Here is a 19,715-nt window from a genome sequence, read left to right as displayed (position 1 = left end):
TGCACCTAATTACCTCTTGGTTCTTCTATATATATATATATATATATATATATATATATATATATATATACACCTAATAAATAAGTAACTTGGGTGACACGTGTCATCTTCTGGTGAGTCGATTATCTTATTTTCCCGTCTAAACATGTATCTAGACACAATTTACATTAGTGGTTCAAATAAGCATATTTGGTTGACATCTATTCCTCTAAAAATGTATCTTTTTTTATTGTGGTTTAACCGATTTCCCTACTAAACGGGATTTAGTTCAGTCTAATTTCCTTTAGCTAATCTAACAGCTTATTGCTGACAGCCTTTAGCTTGTGTTTTCAGTTTATTGTGACAGCTTTCAGCTAATCGCTGACAGCTTATCACTGACAGCCTGCAGCTAATCTGACAGGTTATTGCTGACAACCTTCAACTTGTGTTTTCAGCTTATCGTGACAGTTTTCATCTATCACTGAAGAGACATCTTTCAGCTTATCGTGACAGCTTTCAACTTTTACTTGCTGATGTTGTCAAGGAGTTCAGTAAGACGAGTTTTGTTGGTTAACATGTCGGCTATAAAAGGTTTTTTTTTTGTTGCCAAAAATATGTCTATATTTGTTCAAAATAACACATATAATTTTACTCTAGGGTTAACTTCATTTTAGCTAATTATTGATATAGTTTCATTTCTAAATTCAAGTCTGAAGAATCATTTTTCAGAGTTATTTCATGATTTTTAAAAAGATAGAGTCATCCAAATAAGATAACCTTATAAGCCAAGCCTCATGAGTTGAAACAATGACTCTCATCATTCTTTCTTACACACGCCTTCTTATTTCAATCTTTCATCGATGTGAAATACCTCAAACTCAACCACAATTCATCACCACCTCAATACTCAATTCTCATGATACCACCTTAATTCTCTTAGTTTTTTCTTTTAATAGATATATACATTTTTGTCACCACAAATTCTTGTGTACCCATGTGTTATGAAACAGAGACAGGACCCATTTAAATATTAAATAAAAGTAATAAATGTCTTAAATGAGTTGGGTGATAGATGTTTTTAGTAATAATTCAATACAAAGTTGGTTTGATAAATTTTTAACTACTCAGAAAAGTAATTGATAAAAATATCTGTGATCGTTTGTTAAAAATTGTAATTTTCGTTCATACGATTTAGAAAATATGGTTTTCATTCATAGGTTGTATAGCTCACTGATATTTTCATTCTTATAATTTACAATTTATTGTTGTTGCAGCCCTTTTGGTTTACAATTTTTTACTGTTTTGGTCTCTTGTACTTAAAAGATGGGAATTAGTCCAGGGATAAAAATAGCAGTAAGTTGATAATCGTAGGTACGAAAATCGCCATTTCTAAACCACATCAACGGGAATCGAAATTACCAAGAAACCACAAGAACAAAAAATCACAATATACTCTAAATTTTATTAAAGAAAGAGGAAAAACAAAAAAGACGGTGAGGGGATCTACGAGAAATAGTAAAACGCTCCAAGACCCAACAAGAAACCGAAACAAAAGAGGACTAGGAACTAGACAAAAAAACAACAGACTAAAACTAAAGCCAGAAGAAGGGCGCTCAAACGATCGCAGCAAAAGGGGCGTGGAACCAAGAAACCCGAGAAATCGATAAAGAATTGCACATTGAGGAAATGTAATTGAAAGATTGACTTTGATGTCATCCAAGAGATCAAAGCTTGAACTGACCCCTTTAAAGGCTCGAGAGTTTCTAAATCTCCAAAGAAAATAAGCTGCAATCCAATTCACGCTTGCAAGCTGCCCTTTAACGAGTATGTTATCGTCAACAATCAAATTAATTATACAAAATCGGTCATCTGATATTTAAAGAATCGTATAATAATATTAGAGTGTGTTCGGTATCTAGACAGACATGAAATATCTATCTAGCATTTGGTAAGACAGAATTGGACAAAAGAGAACAGATAAAATGACTAATTTACCTTTGATGACTTGTTTATATCTTTTACATATTTTGATTAATTTATGTAATTCATTATATTATAAAAAAATAAATATTTTTTATGACAATACATATCATCAGAAAATTTCGTCAAAACGATAAAAATGATACAAAAATAAAAAGTTTATATGGTTTTGATTTTTATTTTATACAATATCTATATTATTTTTATTACTAATACTTAATAAATTACATAAATTAATCAAAATACAAGAAATTTATAAAAATAATATGTTTAAGACATTAAAGTAAATGTTTAAAGAATATTACATACAATAAATATAATTTAAAGAATGAATAAAATATAAACATGGATACGTATTTGATGTTTTCGAATAGAATTAAATTTTGTTTTGAGGTTATATTAGTAAAATATAGGTCTGTTTCACCCTATTTCATAAAACAGATATATAAATCAACTGTTCCATTTTGTTCTAGATAAAAAAGATCATGTCAACATAAAACACTGATTTATATTTTGTTATGTCATGTCCAATATACCAAATAAATGTATCAAAAATACACTGGTCAAAGACACCAAGGTTGCATGCACTTTCCGTGCAACCTCACTACATCATGACATTCTCTCCGCAGCAATTTAATTCACACGTGCCACCCTTTCATCTTCGACGCCGGAAATCCCTCACACACACTCACACTCACTGTGTGCCTCACTTCCATCGCTGGTTTCCAAGTCGACAATCGCTTTTTCAATCATTAATTAATAAATTAATCCCATTTAAATCACATACTCCCACTGCACTTCGATCTTTTCAAACCAATTTCATACCTGTTTTTTGAAATTTCCGATAGTTGAAATAGTGGTAATCGGAGTTTGATCGGAGATGGGGACGGTCACATCGTCGATGGCGGCGAAGTTTGCGTTTTTTCCGCCGAGTCCGCCGTCGTACAGGGTGGTGGTGGACGAATCTAGCGGTGGGAAGACGTCGAGGATGACGGATGTGCCGGAGAGGGAGAACGTCGACGTTTTGAAGCTGAAGACGAAGAGAGGGACGGAGATTGTGGCGGTGTATGTTAAGAATCCGATGGCGTCGTTGACGGTGCTTTATTCTCACGGCAACGCTGCTGATCTGGGTCAGATGTACGAGTTGTTTTGCGAACTCAGTCTTCATCTCCGAGTCAACTTGATGGGGTGAGTCTCAATTCCCCTAATTTTTACCTCCGATTATATCGCATCTGAAATCTAGGGTTTTTTTTCCAGCTTTTGAATGATTAAATTCTCATTATCTGTTGGAAGGATTTGGAAATTGGATTGTGGTATGGTTTTGTGAGGATCAGATTGGGGTTTTTTGGTATAAATTTTTGATGATTTCGCTATCTGATCATCTCAATTTTGAAATATGACATTTTTATCACTTTTTAGAGATGTCAAACTTTTGCCATATATGTCCATTAATGAATCTCTGCTACTTTCTGTGACCTCTGAATTTGATACAACCATTTGAACATCCCCCCAGATGGTAACCATTCATCTGTACATGTATATGTGCATACGAGTAATTGAAGCTGTTTCTTGGTTTTTATGCACATGTGCATACTTCCAGATGAACGGTTACCAGGGTGTACATATATGTGATTTTAAGATCCTTAGTTGATGAAGGGCTGCAAAAGGATTCTAACCTTTTGAGTTTCACTCGAAATGTTCAGAATCTCAAATCTTCAAAGCAATCTTCTTTATAAAATCTGTAGAGGGGTCTGCCCCTTCGACCCTGAAGGGGGCACAGCCCCCTTGACCCCCGCCTTATAGCATTTGTGAGTATGCACTCCGCACCTTCTAGCTCACGTTATGAATGCCTTTTCCTCTAGGTGATTTCTCGTGAATCACAATTACACCAAAATGCTTGATAACACTAGAATCACCAACATTCAAGTGGGAATGTGAATTGATGTTCTATTTATTTGTATTTTAAATTCGAGTTTCAATTGTTTAACGGTTAGAAAACGTGTGTTTTTTCCGCTCAATGTTCAGGTACGACTACACTGGGTATGGGCGGTCTTCCGGCAAGGTAAATATTGTCTAAACCGTAAATCAAAAGTGTGCATGATAATGAGACGGTTTTTTTTAAACTATACATGTTTTGATTATTTATCATAGCCAACCGAGCACAACACCTATGCCGACGTAGAAGCTGTGTATAGATGTCTTTTAGAGACTTATGGTGCAAAAGAAGAAGACATTATATTGTACGGCCAATCCGTTGGCAGTGGACCGACGCTAGATTTAGCGTCACGTTTATCGAGATTAAGGGCGGTTGTTCTTCATAGCCCGATCTTGTCGGGACTCAGAGTCATGTATCCTGTGAAACGAACATATTGGTTCGATATATACAAGGTTCGTTCTCTTATTTAGGCCATGTTTGGCAGTTTATTGAACATATTAGCTCGTTTTTACCGAACATGACTAGTTTATCTGCCAGTTACATTATCATTGTTTTGTGTTTGTGGAGATGATTTACTTATCGATGAATTATATTTGGTTTTGATGCAGAACATTGACAAGATAACGTTAGTCCGGTGTCCTGTTTTGGTAATTCATGTAAGTGTTCGATATCCCTTTGCTTCGATTTTTGAAAGTTCCTGCGTATGTTGTCGTTTATCTGGGACAAGTTCATGTTAAGATTGATAATCGCATGCACACACACACACACGCTCGAAATGTAGCTGAACATGGTTAAGTAATATGCTTACATCCATTGTTGATGCTGCTATTTTGTAAAAAAACATCGTTAAGGAAAGAAAGGATCTAGCAGTATCTGGGTTACTGGTAGAGCCTAGCCTCTCAGGCTGTCAAGTGTTCAAACTTCACCAAAATGAAGAGGGTGCTTGGTTTATTTTACATTTTACAAAAATGACAAAAAAACCCTGTTCTTTTAGATCATTTTATATTTTCATCTAGTTTTTCAGATATTTTTTTTACCAAACATGACTAGTTTATCAGCCATTTTATCCAATGTTTGGGCTCGAGCTCGATACTCATTTATGAGCTCGAGCTCGAGATTTATTTGCTCGAGCTCCATGATTATTATATTATTTAATTATATAATTTGTAAACATATAAATATGTTTGACTCAAAAAATATATGCACAAATGGCTCGATTTCTTAAAGTTCAATCGAGGTTTCGCACGAGTTGAGTCGAACATTGGTATTATGGAGCTCTGACTCGTTAAGTTAAGCGAGCTTTATTTCTGTTCGAGATCGACTCGAGCTCGAGTAGCTCGTTAAAAGCTAGACTCTCCCAGAAACGGCCTTGAACCCTGTACCACGAATTTGCCATTTCAAACATGCATCTTTTCTCCCGTTGTCGTGATGTGGTTTTATGGTGATTCGGAGTATATAAAATGCGTACCGCTATCGATATGATGTAGGGAACTGCAGATGATGTTGTGGATTGGTCTCATGGTAAGGAGCTTTGGGAGCTTTGTGTAGAGAAATATGAACCATTATGGGTGAAAGGTGGGAATCACTGTGATTTGGAGCTCTACCCAGAATACATAAGACATCTTAAGAAATTCATATCGGCCGTTGAGAAATCGGGCCGCTTGAAGAACTTATCCGGGCCCCTTGTGGATCATGGTGATAAACACCGGGTTAGTACCGATTGTCGAGATAAACCGAGACCTAGCACGGATCGACCCGACCACTCGAGGCCGAGTGTGGACTGTAGAGACAAATCAAGATCGAGCGTTGACCGAAGAGAAAAGTCAAAGAAGAACGCGGAGCAACATGTCGGGAAGTCAACCAATGCCATTGACCAACCCGAGAAAGCAAGAAACAGCATCGACCGGTTGGGTTACATTTCACCGCATTTCTTACTTCTTTCTAAGTATATAATGTTTATTCACGACACTCACTCCTTAGTATATAGCCCGGAAGCTTGTTTTTCGGTAAACAAAAAAGTCTGGGCCCCAGGCTGGGCTCTGGGGTTGAAAGAGGGCCCAATCGGGCTTTTCAGGCCGGGCTTGACTGAACTTTGAGAAAAAGTTGGCCCGTGGGTATGGCTTAGACTTAGATTTTTTTTTTCTGCATACATACTCTCCCTTAGGTTTAAGCCGCTTGAACCTATGACTTTCAGGGTGCATTTGGTATACTGGACATGATAGAACAGGGAAGGATCATTGTTCTATGTTTAACATGACTTTATATGGGATATACATGAACAAAGCGGAACAGACTTGTATCATTCTCATCCCATGGAACAAGGTGAAAAATGGTCATTTTATTGTTGTCTTACCAAACGCTAAAAAGTCCAGTCCTGTCATGTCCTGTCCTGTCCATACCAACCGCATCCTCAGAGAGACTGGGATCTACCGATAACCCAGTATCAATGGATCGATGACTCTTTGGTCATTTTTGACTATTCTAAGGATTGATGGCAGGTTTGGAGGTATGATGCGTTCGGCGGTCTTGTGCAATATCGATTGTTTCAAGCCAAATGGAGCAACAGGGGTAGGAAGATCATAATGTCGGTTGTTTCTGGTGGATATCGGAGATGACAGCAACTGTAGTGAAATTTTCCGGGCGTATGAGTAAAGATAGGATTGCGGGAAATTACATGAGTTATTATTTACTTGAGAAATCGATTGAAGTAGGCGGACCGTGTAGCGTATTGATTTGATCAAACCAAATAAATATTTATAGCTCTTGCTTCTCTATGTCATTATGATTGAATAACATTCTAATTTGGTTCTAAAAAAGTAAAGATTTCGAGTTTTTCGCAAGATACAATACAAAACGCTGATGCAAAATTCTCACTTTGTTATAAGATTGTTTTGCTAAATAAGTCACTTTCTATATCATTAAGCCACTACCAGACTGTCATGTAAGCTGACCGAATAAGCCATGAGTTCCATTAAACTGCTAACAAACAAGCCCTAACCAAAAGAACCAGTGAATCCCACACAACACAAAATAAAACCAGGGTGTATATCCTGTGAATCCCACACAGAGGCAGGGTCCTAACCTATATCCCATACAGAAGAATTTTCGCCAACTAAAGGAACCAGTGAATCCCACACAGAGTAGAGTTTGGGAGAACTCGCCATAAACCACATCTTTTACCAAAATGCGAGAAAAATATTGCACGATAACTTCGAATCCTAAATCCACCGGAAGAGGTTTTGGTTGATGCAGTGAGATGGTTTCGTCCTGCTCTCGTTAGTATACACAAATGCTACTACTGGCTAACGTTCTTTTAAGGGAAATAATAAACCGATGAAACTCTCATTCCACATCACCATTGCAGTATCGGTATCAGTAACAGTAGCAGCAATAGCAAGGATGCTATTTCTATTGTTGCAAACGACATGGGAGTGGCCGAATAATACCATTTGTAGTTAGTATCCTAAACGATCATTCAATGAGGTCCGTCCATCACCAGATTGACCTGATGCAAGAGATAGATCATGAATAAAAAACGCCACGATGTTTAACAACCATAAGCTAGCTTATTTTTTGACCTTATTGAAAAAGTCCCCTCTAGTTAGCCATAAACTAGCTTATAGCCAGCTTTTTGAAACACTACTTACTGAAAAAGCCTAATAAGCTAGTTTTTTGAAACGTTACTTCAAGCAGCATTTCAATAAGTTCCATAGGCTTTTTCCCACTTATTTTTCCTCCAAAGTATGCCCTTTATCTTTTTTTCAACTAGTTTTTTGAACAAGTACTTTTAAGTCATTTTATATCGTCATCTAGCTTATACCAGGTTTTACCAATCATAAACTAGTTATTAGCTAACTTATCAACCAACAATTGTCTTATCGGTTATTGCCATACAACCAATATGATTAGGGGGAAGAACTTACCTTCTGGAGGCACCCAGGACTCGTAATCAGGTTCGGTATTAAAAGATGGTCTTTCGGGACCAATCACCTTTTTCGCCTTCTTCTTTCCTTTCTTTCCTTGGTTATCTGCTGCACCACCCTCACCGCCGCCATGGCTATCTTCATCATCTAACGCTTGAATTCCTCTTGTGTGTTTCAACAGCAGCGCTACAGCATCTTCTGCTGCGATATCTACTCCTACAGACGACTTAACTGAATCCGAATCTCCAACTTTAACGTTTTCCGGCTCCTCAACCGGTTTTCGCTTTCTTATAATCAAACCAGGTGCTGCATTTTCGAGCTCCGAGTCCTCATTCACATGTGCATTCTCCTTTTTCCCCAAAACCTCCTTCCGGTTTTTATAATCTACAAACTGTTCGGATTCCACCACAACCATAGGTGCCTCTTGGGCCTTTTTCGGTTCTTTGGTCTCCACAGCCCCGAGCCATTGGGGCTTAGTAACGGTGTATACAGTAGCTTTTGTTTCCGTAGCTTTTGTTACAACCTCAGCTGACTCGTGGTCGGGGCCCGTGTTTGATATTGTAGTGATATTGGTAGTACCCTGTTTTTGGGCGGTTTCTTCCACTTTGTGTCGTGAATGCTTCTCTACGGATGGTTTCTTTACAACTGGGATTTTGGGTATGTTTGGTTTTCCATCACCTGCAACGGATTCTCGTTTTCTAGCGGCTTCGCCCGCAGGATCGGCGATCTTAAGCAGATATAGAACTCGTTCCAGCTCTGATTGCAGCTCGTCCAATTCCTTCTGGAGTGAGTTTGTTTTGTCATGCACTGTAATACCAGAAAGAGAATGAGCAGAGCCAATAGGAAGGAGAATATTTCTTTAAGTTCGTGTTTAATAAAGAATATATAAAGAAGCAATTCAAAAAAGTGTTGGCAAACAGTACGACTATTCATATAGGGTGCTTTTGGTACACTCGACTGGACAGAAGAAACAGGGATTGCGGTTCCATGTTTGGCAGCACTTTTATGTAGAGTGGAACAGGCGTGCTCCACCCCCCCCATATGGAACAAGGTGGAACAGACCTATATTTTACCAATATAAGCTCAAAATAAAATTTAATTCTCTACAAAAACATCAAATGCGCCTCCCTCTTTACATCATTCGCTCTTTTAAATTTTATTTATTGTATTTTATGCTCTTTAAACTTTCACTTTATTGTCCTCAAATTATTATTTTTATACAGTCTCTATATTCTGGTTAATTTATGTAATTTATTAAATATTAATAATAATAAAATAATACAGAAAAGGTATAAATAAAAAACTGATAACTACATTAATTTTTTATATTGGTGTCATTTTAATCCCCTTGATGAAAACTTTCTAATGATATATTTTGTTATAAAAATATTTATTTTCTTATAATTTAATAAATTAATCAAAATATATAACTAATATAAACAAGTTAAATTGATCATTTTATCTGTTCTGTTTTGTCCAGTTCTATCTTACCAAATGCTCAACATTTGTTATGTCAATGTCGTATGCTATCCTGTCTGGATACCAAACGCACCCATAGTGATAAGCAGTGAAAGATTGATGTAAACATGATTCTTCAGAAAGCAAAGACGTATTTTGACCAAACCAAACGATCCCAATATATCCTGGGCACTGAATATTTGATAAAAGAATGGCGATCTTTTTAGGTAAACAGAATTCAAGAAAGATAGCATGTACTGCCATACAATGCCTATTTATCCCAGATCAGCTTGACCTATAACATCACCTCAAGCTAGTTTAAGACGAAAGATCTCTTCTTTTTCTCAAGTATAACCATTTAATTTACCAAAAGAGAAAATGATTGTGGGATTCCATAAATATTTGTGTGTTCTATAAACAATTTGTTTGTTTGGAGGCAATGGAGGGATTAGGGCAGATTTAATGAAAGAGGTGGGGTTGAAATGTGATGAAAACAATTGAAATCCATGGGATTTGGATTTGAGATGACAACCATCTCCAAGGGATTTCTAAATCCATCGATTGTGGAATTTCATTGAAATCCCAGAATTTCAAAATCCGAACCTTCCTCCAAACCAAACACATGATTTGAATGGAATTCAATTCCAAATCCTACTAAACCCCCCAAACCAAAAGAGACCCTCAGGGATGTCTTAAATATATAAAACCTATTTTCAAGGGAAGATATTTTTTGGGTCAAATTACTAATGTGCCCCCATCATAACCGTTATGATTTTAGGCATTCAGTTTGGGGAACAATATTTGCTTCCATAGAGGGTATTGTGGACATGTTGCTACAGTCAAGTCTAAAAACGAGTTTGCAATTCTTGCTAAACGAGGGTCGAGGGTGTCTACTTTGCAATTGGAACAGTATAAAAGTGAAGACGATGATTCCTCTAGAAAACTAATGCAGGTATAGAGTACAAACCTAGTTGAGACGATAGTCCAGACATGAATGCATCCAATACGTCTCCAGCTTCACCCACATCCTCGCTGTCAGCAATCACTCTGTTCTTCTCATCGACAAGCAACTTCTTCTTTTCTTCAATTTCTCTATTGATGGCATCTTTCTTGTCCAGAAGAGAATCTGCTGTTTCAATTGACTGGCTCTCTGCACCCTTCTGTTTAGACGGTTTCTTCCTTGTTCGATCATAGAACTCATCTTCATCACTGGCGTATTGTATTGTTTAAAAGAATAACTGGTCAGTTAAATATTAGTGTAACAAGTGGTGGGAAAGAAATATTCAAATCATCGCAAACACTGCATGCTCACGGTTTGCCACATTCAAGCCAATGAGTAATCAAAATGTAATGGTTTGTTATTGAGAGAGAGCAGATTCAACATAAGCGTAGCAGAACAAACATACACATGGTTAAAAATGAGTTTTGCTGTGTCATTGACGTTCTCAGATATCCAGGGTGCGTTTGGTATCCAGACAGGCAGAACTGAACAACTCTTCGGCATTCAGTAAGACACAACTAGACAGGACAGATAAAATCAGAATAGGTAAAATGACCAATTTACCACTAATGACTTGTTTATATCTTTTATATATGTTGATTAATTTATGTAATTATTAAATTATAATAAAAAAAAATTTAGAACAAAATATATCATTATGAAGTTTCCGTCAAGATGATTAAAATGACACCAAAATAGAAAGTTTATGTAGTTTCCAATTTTTATTTTATACCTTTTCTATATGTATTATTCTTATTAATATTTAATAAACTACATAAATTAACCAAAATATAGAAACCGTACAAAGTAATATTTAGTAAACTAAAAGTTTAAAGAGCATAAAATACAATAAATAAAATTTAAATAATGAATAAATGTAAAGGGAGGCATATTTGATGTTTTAGAAGAGAATTATGTTTTATTTTGAGGTTATATTGGTAAAATATAGGTCTGTTCCACCTTATTCCTGGGGAGGGGTGAAACACACCTGTTTTTCCACTTTGTTCCAGTTAGTTCCACATAAAAGTCCTGTCAAATATGGAACAGTGATCCCTGTTTTGTTATGTCCTTTGCACCAAACACACCCTATCCAAGGAACTATATTTTTAAAATTTTAAGTGAAATACCTCATATATGCATCTTCATCATCCTCAGTTGCTCCTTTCTTCTTACCATGCACCCTACCAATACGTGCACCCATACTTTCACGTATACTTTCATTTAAGGTTTCCTCCAGGTTTTCGAGCTCTTCTGCAACCTAATCAAATTCATCAAAAACCATTCAGTAAATACCAAAGAAATAACAAAGCCAAATCATAAAAAAAAGGTTGGGAAACCAAAAGACAAACTAGGTACAAACTAGTTGTCCGTCCCACAACAACTCCAAGGATCCATGAGAATAAAATTGTAGAAATATTCAAAAGAGAAAATAAAGAACAAGAATGATAGGATAGTTTTATACCTGGGCCATTCTCTGTTCATTACGAGCTATCTGAGTCTGTTGTCCTTGTGTTAAACCACCTTGGGAAATGTCCTTCGCACGAATAGCATCTATTTCCTTCTTCATATTAGCGATCTGGAGGCCATTGATGCAGTTTAGTAAAAGCAAGGTAATGATCAAAGATTAAGCTATTGTGCAAGATGTTCACATAGAAACATAAACAGAATAGAATGTAACTTAGCAGTAGAACTAGGCAAAACGGTGCCCTGTCCTTCACGGTTTTGCTGATACCACTTGTAACTTAGAGTATTCACTCTTTTGCTGGCTTCACCATCTTATGGTCAGGTGGAACTTTTCGACCTGAGGCCATGCTTCGAATAACTTTGGTTATAACTTATATACAATATTTAATTAAGAAGTCAAATTCTCCAAAATAAAAGGTTTATCAACTGATTGTTTGATTACCTAAAATGTTGGAAGATCAATTTCATTTCAAAAGAGTAGTTTATCACAATAATGGAAATGAGATTGTCTATTATGGACCTGCCAAGAGCGATTAACTAGCTGAGTCAAACTATGAGGATAGAGTTGTATCCTCCAAGGCAACCGTACCAGATATTGTCCGCTTTGTCCAAACCTGGACTTACAATTTTAAAACACATCTTATAGAGGAGGTATCTAGTCCCTTATAAGGCAACTTTTCTTCCCCTCCCCAGCCAATGTAGGATCTTACAATAGTGTTTGCTGGAAATCCAGATGAGTTATGTATTATGACCAGTCAATAATAATGAGTTCATTCCAACATGGCAAACCAGAAGGCTTTGTAACTTGTTTTGGTTCTAAACTATAATGGCTCTTAAGGTGGATTAGAAGGGGGAGAGAAGTATAAGCTACAAGAACAATGCATGAAAGTTCTAGCCAGACTTACGGAAGCAAATTCCCAGCTCATCTAGCAGACAGAAAGAGAGATCAGTTTGTGATCTCTCCCATACTCGAGCTCTCTAAGTCACACAGCCTCAAATCTTCACCAAGCTGGCTCGTGCTTCCGAAAGTTTACAAGGACAAAACAATTAGAATTTAGCTATAAAGGTTTTAGACATCTAAGCACTCTCCAGCACAAGCCTCTTTGCGAAGTATTGCATTGATCTTGAAACTAGAAAAGAAAATTAGTGCATGCAATATCTATTTGACTATTTGAGACCACAGATGTAAAAAAATCGAAGATTCATGATTCAGAGGACTAAGTTCTGTTCCTGTAGTTGATAAAAATACAAATTCCATTAACTAGCGAATCTCCCTTCAGTCAGTGTATGATCCTTTAAATAGTGTGTCAAGTTATTTTAGAATATGTTTACTTGGTTTTGCTGGCTGTTTGTGTACAGTATTGATTGAAAACTTCTTTATTAGCCATATGAGCAGAAAGAATTTTCCTTGAATCATTTGGAGGTCCTAAAGATCGATTATGGGAAAGACGCTGCTCATGATTGACAGAAGTATCTTTTGGTTGGACATCAGCCAACTATTTACTTCTCGAGTATATATATCTGCAGTTATTATATAAATTCCTGACACCAGACTTTAATTTAGTTGCAATAAACCTTACTTGTCTAATTTTCTTTACAGTCAAGGCCTTACCACCTTATGTTCCCTTAAAAAGCTTCAAGGCTGAATGTATCTATTAAAGTTTGGCATTAAAGGCAGAGGTTTACTATGCTGATTTTGATATGTGTCAATATACATGCAATAAAGAAAATGAAAAGGGGGGAGGGAGAAGAAAAAGGAAAGACCAGATTAAAACAGACAGGCGGAAGGGAAAAGAAAACATGGATTAAGTACTTGCCTTTTCAAGCCTCTTCAAAACTTTTTCTCGGGTTTTCTCCTGCTTCTCTGTAAGCTGTCCTTTGAAAGTTTGCCAAGTTATTTCTTCAAGGTCATCCTAACATATAGTTCAGTTTAGTTACTCAGTTTCCAATATAAAGGCCATACAGATAAAAATTCATATAACAACTTTTACTCAACCCAATTTCATAGCAACTACTAAGTCATCTCAAAGCTGTATGGATCAGAGCAAAAGAGAATAAGCATAGCATTTGTCAGAACTAGGGAGCTTTTCTATATATATTTGTATTTATCATCGTTCCCAAATATCTTTAAGTTTCCTATTTCACCTACATGAACTTATCCTCCCCTCTCAGACTACTAGCATGTGTTTAATGTCCAGAAGAAGAATCCACAGTTCTTTATATGCTTAAACAAAAATTGCACCCAAAGATGCTAAAGTTTTAACCTTGAAATTGATATGGTGCTCCATCATACGTTGATTTTGAACTCTAAAAATGATATAAAAACCAACTCCAGCGAAGAATAAACACAAAACTTCCGCTAGATAGTTCTACATAACAAGAACCCAGAACTATCCAATGCAACAAGTAGCAATCCTAAAGGCGATGTAAAAATTTTTAAACCTCATTTTCTTCAACAGCATCCTCATCCATGCCCCATGAGATACCATCTGCAAGTGCCGCTTCCCTTTTTGCTCGTAGAAGCGAAGCTTCCATGTCACGGCTCTCATCTCGCATCTTAAGATTTCTAATACTCTTCAAGTCCTTTTCCTTGTACAACAAAAAAAAAACCTTGATTAACTTCTCTAAGCATTCAATGAATCAAGTGAGAAAAAAATGCTTCTAGTGGATGAGATATATAGAAAATCGAGAAAATATAGGTAGAGATCAGGCTGAAGCAGCAGACTGAACACACACTTCAGGGTGTTACAAACTTCTTGGTTCATCATATTACAAACTAAAGACTACATTGCTTTATTCTCACTCCAATAAGAATGTAACATGATCAAAATGTTTGGATAACTTACGCATACACACACTATTAGTGAATGAAGCAATCAGGAGAGGGAGTGGAGAGCTGTGTTCTGAAATCCCTGCTACAACCACTTAAGTGGCTGCCTAGTATTTAAGCAGCCTCCACTGCTCCAATTAGTTAGAGCCACTTAATTGGTCGCCTAGGAGTTAAGTGTCTCTCACTACTTCGGTTAGCGACTAATTGTTGCATTAAGCGTACTTGAAGACAATCTTTACAATCTTTTTTAAGTAACTGAAACAATATTCCAATGAAAATGGACATTCAGATAAGTTATGTATCAAAATCGTATTGCATCAAAAAATTTAGTTCTTACAAAAAAAAACTATATCTAAATGAATTGTTTATGCTTTTGCTTAATCCCCACTTAGGTAATTAAGGCTAGACGGTCACTCAACTGCCTAGCTCCGCCTAAAATGGTTTTTTGAACATTGGTGAAGAAAGAATAGGGTAAATAGTTAAAGCAACTTACTGCAGGCATCAAGTCAGGTGGTCCCTGAAATATGTACAACCGAGATGAACTGTACCCAAAAAAAAAAAGCAAAAGCAAGAACATGTATGAGCATTAGGGATAAATCAAAGATATAAAAGAAGACAATATTGAAAGAAGCGCCCAAAGGAAATAAGAAAGATCTAGAAGACAAGATAATAACTAAAAATTGCTAGTAAGTATACTTCAAAGACAAGTGATAAAAGACAACATATTCCCAATTTGGTTGCACGCAGCTGGAAAGATGGAAATGTTTGTGTCAACCAAACAAAATTGTGAACTCAAAATCCATACCATAGCAAAGGTCTAGGATATGAGCACAATAACAGCTCTGAAAACCCAATCAAATTACTGTATTGTCAAATCCAAATAACAGAACAATCAGGGTTGTCAAATAGACATCAAATACACCAAAATATATTCCAGTTATCCCGTAACACGAAAGCCAGAATAGAAGAGTGGTAGATTGCAAGTTTTCATATATAAGCTTAGTTCTATCTTAAACTAAAGTCATTTGTATTGATAATGTTTTGAACAACATGTGACAAAAATAACTAATACCCAACCCTCACTCCTGGGCCATGACGAGGCCTAGGAAGAGAAGGGAAGCCAGATCACAGGAACTTTAAAGACAAGTGCATATTTAAAGCATATTAAAATCCACATGGGTAGCTGTGAACACAATAGAATTAGCTTAGACAAATCAGCAATCAAACAAACATAAGATGTTCCTTGAATGGCAAGAGTCTAACCCCGTGTCAAACATAAATGCATGTGCACAGCAACAACTTGTTTTAAGAACCATGATACAAAGCCATGCAAGAGTAACCTAATGACTAACTTGACACACAGTGACACAATAAATAAATAAAAACAAACGTGATATCTTACTGGCCAAATCGAAGGACATCACCAACGTGCAGCTCCACATACACCTTTTTCTTCACCTAAATGTTGAAAAGAGACAACCAATAAAGAAGTGATATTTCACATAACCGCCTACAGCAAACAGATGTACAACTGAGCCACAAATGTTTCAACTATTGTAAGAGATGACTTTGCTAGTATTTCTTGATAAAATCAAATAGGCAAAAAGATGGAGTTTTACCCATGAAAAAGGTCGTAACAGATGCAACTATACTAGCATGTCTGCTTGAACAAAGGTACCATCAGTGACCCAACATTACAACTGAACCCCTATTCCTTTTAATCGGCGTAACCTCACCTTTTTTAATTCACTGATGGTAACTGATCATGATATCTTTACTTGAAAACTAATGATTTGCTTAGTGAATTTTTAAAAGATGGGGTTATGGTGATAATCACTCCAAGACCTGAAGATCAATCACATAACGTAAGAAAAAGTTTCAAATCTGGAACGTTACTTCTTCGGCATTAATAGCAAAATCACACATTTTAAACACGCAAAGCTGATACTACTGAATATGGGCCATGATCTGTAAGAATGTATAATTTACCAGACTGCAGAATTCTCCAAATTCAAACATGGCTTAACCTTCTGTGCCTCCAACAAAATGCATTTCCATCAGAAAATGTTCCCCAAGTCAATCCAAAAGAATTGACAAAAGGCATATTAAATGTGCTCCATGTACGCACATTATGACACGCCTATACTCCACAGTCCAAGTGAACAACCCACTAACCAGTGCAATTAAATTTGTAGCCTAAGCATGAAGACAAACAACACACTGCCGAAGATAGTAGTCCTAGTAGTATAATTTGGGGAAGACATATCCCCGCATGTGAGCTTACAATGAATGTTTGAATGCCCATCATGCAATACCTAGTAGCATTGACATACAAATTTGAAATAAAAAATACCTGGTTCTTATTTATGAATGTCCCATGTGTACTACTCAGATCATAGAGAAAAGCACCACCAGATTTGTTGAACTGGAGAACTAGCATAGAGAAAATATGTCATTAAGTTGAAATCCTGATGTCAAAAACATTACTAAGCTCATAATAATTTCTTAATAAAGGATTGAAAAAGCACAAAAAGGAATGAAAACAACATTTATGACAAAATTATATATTCCAATATGAATAACTTTATGCCATACATATTTTATTTCTTCATACTCATAAAGCAAACCTACATCCTATATTTTGATGGTTTTACATGTAAGTGAGTAGCATTATGCATGCAAATAACTGTAAGTTGGATGAACCACTAAACATGCAGCAGAAAATTTTACCCCCCCCAAGATAAATAATATGCATTTCCATGGAGGTCAAATTTAGCAGACAGATGCTCATTGTTCGTACATCAAACCATGATTTATATCAATGTTGTTTAGATATCTATACATCCACTTTCATCATTATAGAGTTGCCACCCTCATTTACGATATCTTTGTCATCATCTAGAAACTGAATCAGTGACTTTACTTTGTTATCTTTGTTGGTCCCCTACGTTTATTTGTGTACATACCCATGATGAGCAAATGCTTGCTATATTTCCAGAGCACGACAGAAAAAATGGCTATGCTTACCAGCATGAAACCGAGAAATGGTTGGATGCTCAAGGACAAAATCACAAAGATCTACTCGCCCAAACATGTAAGCTCCCTTCTCATGCCTGTATGATACAAATACAACTCAACAAAAATCAAAACTATAGACAGAGCAAACGTTTTAATGCAACTATAACACATTCGTACGAAGGAGACTACTTTAGTCAACCAGTCTTTTTCCAGAAAGATCACCTCAAAATTCCCAAAGAATAACTTTAATCAAATTCCTTTTATTCACTTCCAAACCAAACCACAGCCCCAAGAATCTCTCTCAGTCTGCATCCTCTGGCGCATATGTTGAAGCATTAAACATGAATTGTATAATTCCAATCCATAATGGTATGCCACTATCAGAATGCAAACATGATCTAGAGAATTAAGCCATAAAAAATGGAATGTAACAAGAACTATTGAAATTCTCTAGTAAAAATTATAGTTTCTCAAAATAACTATCATGCCAACTACAATGGTTAATCATATTATGACACGAGAACACAGCCACAGTTTGTTAATTTAAAGAGTTGTGAACAGTGAACAGCTACACACCAGATTGATGAATGCGAGAGCTATGCTACTATTTTAGAGTACTTACACATCAAATTGATCTATGATAGAGCCATCTTTGAGCACTTCAAGAAAATAATTATGGCACGGAGGTTCACTCCATGACGGAATCGTATAAGGAACTGCTAATCCACCACTACCAACATTGCTCGAAGGTTTCTGCTCTTCTTTCTTACTCTCCGATAAACCAGCCTCTTCAACCGTCGTGGAATTATCAGCCGTAGCGACAGCAGAGTCCTCAGGGAGCTGTGGTTCTTTAGGTTGTACGGATTTCTCTGATTCGATATTCAAGGGGATAGGAGGTGGAGGCCCCATAGGAGTCTTCTTCATATCGTCTACTGTTTTGGTAGGAGTTTCCGTCAATTGAGTTTGATCGGAGGTAGTGGTGGTTGTAGGGTTACGGGGAGGTGGAGGACCCATGTCGGTCGTCATTTTGGGGTTTCAGGCGGCGGGAGGCGGTGGCGATGACCGTCGCTTTAAATAGATAGTTGTAGACACCTCTGCATTAACAGTTGTACGTATACCCACCGTTTTTAGTCTCCACGTCCTCGTGATTTTGGTTGTAGTTTATAATTCTTTTTTATTTTTTATTTTTATGGTTTAATTTTAATTTTTAAAAATAAAAATAAATTATAAAATATTAAAAAGGTATTTATGTAATATATATTTTAAATTTTAGTATTCTGTTTTTATTTCTTGTTTTCTGTTAATATTATGATACAGTTTATGTGATTTTGATAAAGCTTGAATAAAATATAAATTCGAATATCTGATAAAAATTTGAAAAAATATATCGATATTAGTATCAAATTAACTATCTAAAAGTTCATATTTTTGTGTAATTCCTTTAATTCAATTTTTTTTATTATAATTTAATTTAAATTTAATAATAAAGTAATTTATTTTTAGTTTAATAATATCATTTTATTAATATAATAATTAAATGTTATGTTATAATTCAATGACTATTCTAATTATATTTTAGATTTTTTTATTTTTTTTAAATTAGATGTTTATCATGTATTTGATTATGTTTACCTTCAGTTAGTTTCAAACCAAAAAAAACTCTAGTTATTAGACATTGAATGCATACACTGCTCTAATTATTATATATTAATGATATATTCATACTTATTATTATTATTATTATTATTATATGCATAAGCATTAGTATTATAATTGTATTTTAGTTATTTTGATATTTTTAAAATTGTATAATTTAAAAGTTATTTTCATGAGTAAATATTTATATGATAATTAAAAGATATTTACAATGCATTAGTTTTATTTTTATCAAGGATATAGTCTCTCTTAATTACACCGTTAATTATAATGTGTTAGTTTTAAAGACTTTAATCATTAATGGGCCGTTTACCAAACGCTTAACCGGGTAAGCGCTTACCAAGTAACATTACCTCACCGGATGAATATGGTAAAGACCAAGAATCTTATCCGGTAAAAGTGAGACAATGACCAAGAGTCTTACCCGGTAAGTGAGGGCGATGACTCTTAGCACGGTAAGCGCTTACCGGA

At 35.8% G+C, this 19,715-nt stretch overlaps 2 protein-coding genes across 4 annotated transcripts; one reads left to right on the top strand and one right to left on the bottom strand.

Annotated features, from left to right (window-relative positions):
• Positions 1–2,490: 2,490 nt before the first annotated feature.
• On the top strand, positions 2,491–6,711 carry LOC112512616 (alpha/beta hydrolase domain-containing protein 17B-like). Its single transcript, XM_025118669.1, has 6 exons — positions 2,491–3,147; positions 3,985–4,021; positions 4,111–4,347; positions 4,504–4,551; positions 5,383–5,801; positions 6,394–6,711. The coding sequence occupies exons 1-6, from the start codon at positions 2,840–2,842 to the stop codon at positions 6,476–6,478; spliced, it is 1,134 nt and encodes a 377-aa protein (XP_024974437.1). The 5' UTR covers positions 2,491–2,839; the 3' UTR covers positions 6,479–6,711.
• Positions 6,712–6,852: 141 nt separating this feature from the next.
• LOC112512615 (kanadaptin) lies at positions 6,853–18,661 on the bottom strand. 3 transcript variants are annotated; one of them, XM_025118668.1, is made up of 13 exons: positions 18,211–18,302; positions 17,811–17,903; positions 17,598–17,683; positions 16,924–17,003; positions 15,973–16,028; positions 15,064–15,112; positions 14,183–14,329; positions 13,558–13,653; positions 11,739–11,852; positions 11,404–11,534; positions 10,244–10,485; positions 7,819–8,625; positions 6,853–7,400 (listed from the first exon to the last, which is right to left on the bottom strand). In XM_025118668.1, the coding sequence occupies exons 3-13, from the start codon at positions 17,662–17,664 to the stop codon at positions 7,351–7,353; spliced, it is 1,839 nt and encodes a 612-aa protein (XP_024974436.1). In that variant the 5' UTR covers positions 17,665–17,683; positions 17,811–17,903; positions 18,211–18,302; the 3' UTR covers positions 6,853–7,350. The 3 variants fall into 3 exon arrangements, with proteins under 3 accessions (XP_024974436.1, XP_024974433.1, XP_024974435.1); XM_025118665.1 differs by lacking the exon at positions 17,811–17,903 and having other exon boundaries at positions 18,211–18,661; XM_025118667.1 differs by lacking the exon at positions 18,211–18,302 and having other exon boundaries at positions 17,811–17,986.
• Positions 18,662–19,715: the final 1,054 nt, after the last annotated feature.

The sequence above is a fragment of the Cynara cardunculus genome (genome assembly GCF_001531365.2).
Source record: "Cynara cardunculus var. scolymus isolate 2C chromosome LG 5, CcrdV1, whole genome shotgun sequence".
Taxonomy (NCBI): Eukaryota; Viridiplantae; Streptophyta; class Magnoliopsida; order Asterales; family Asteraceae; genus Cynara; species Cynara cardunculus.
Note: the sequence above shows the minus strand (reverse complement) of the source record. Positions and strands in the feature narration are given on the sequence as shown.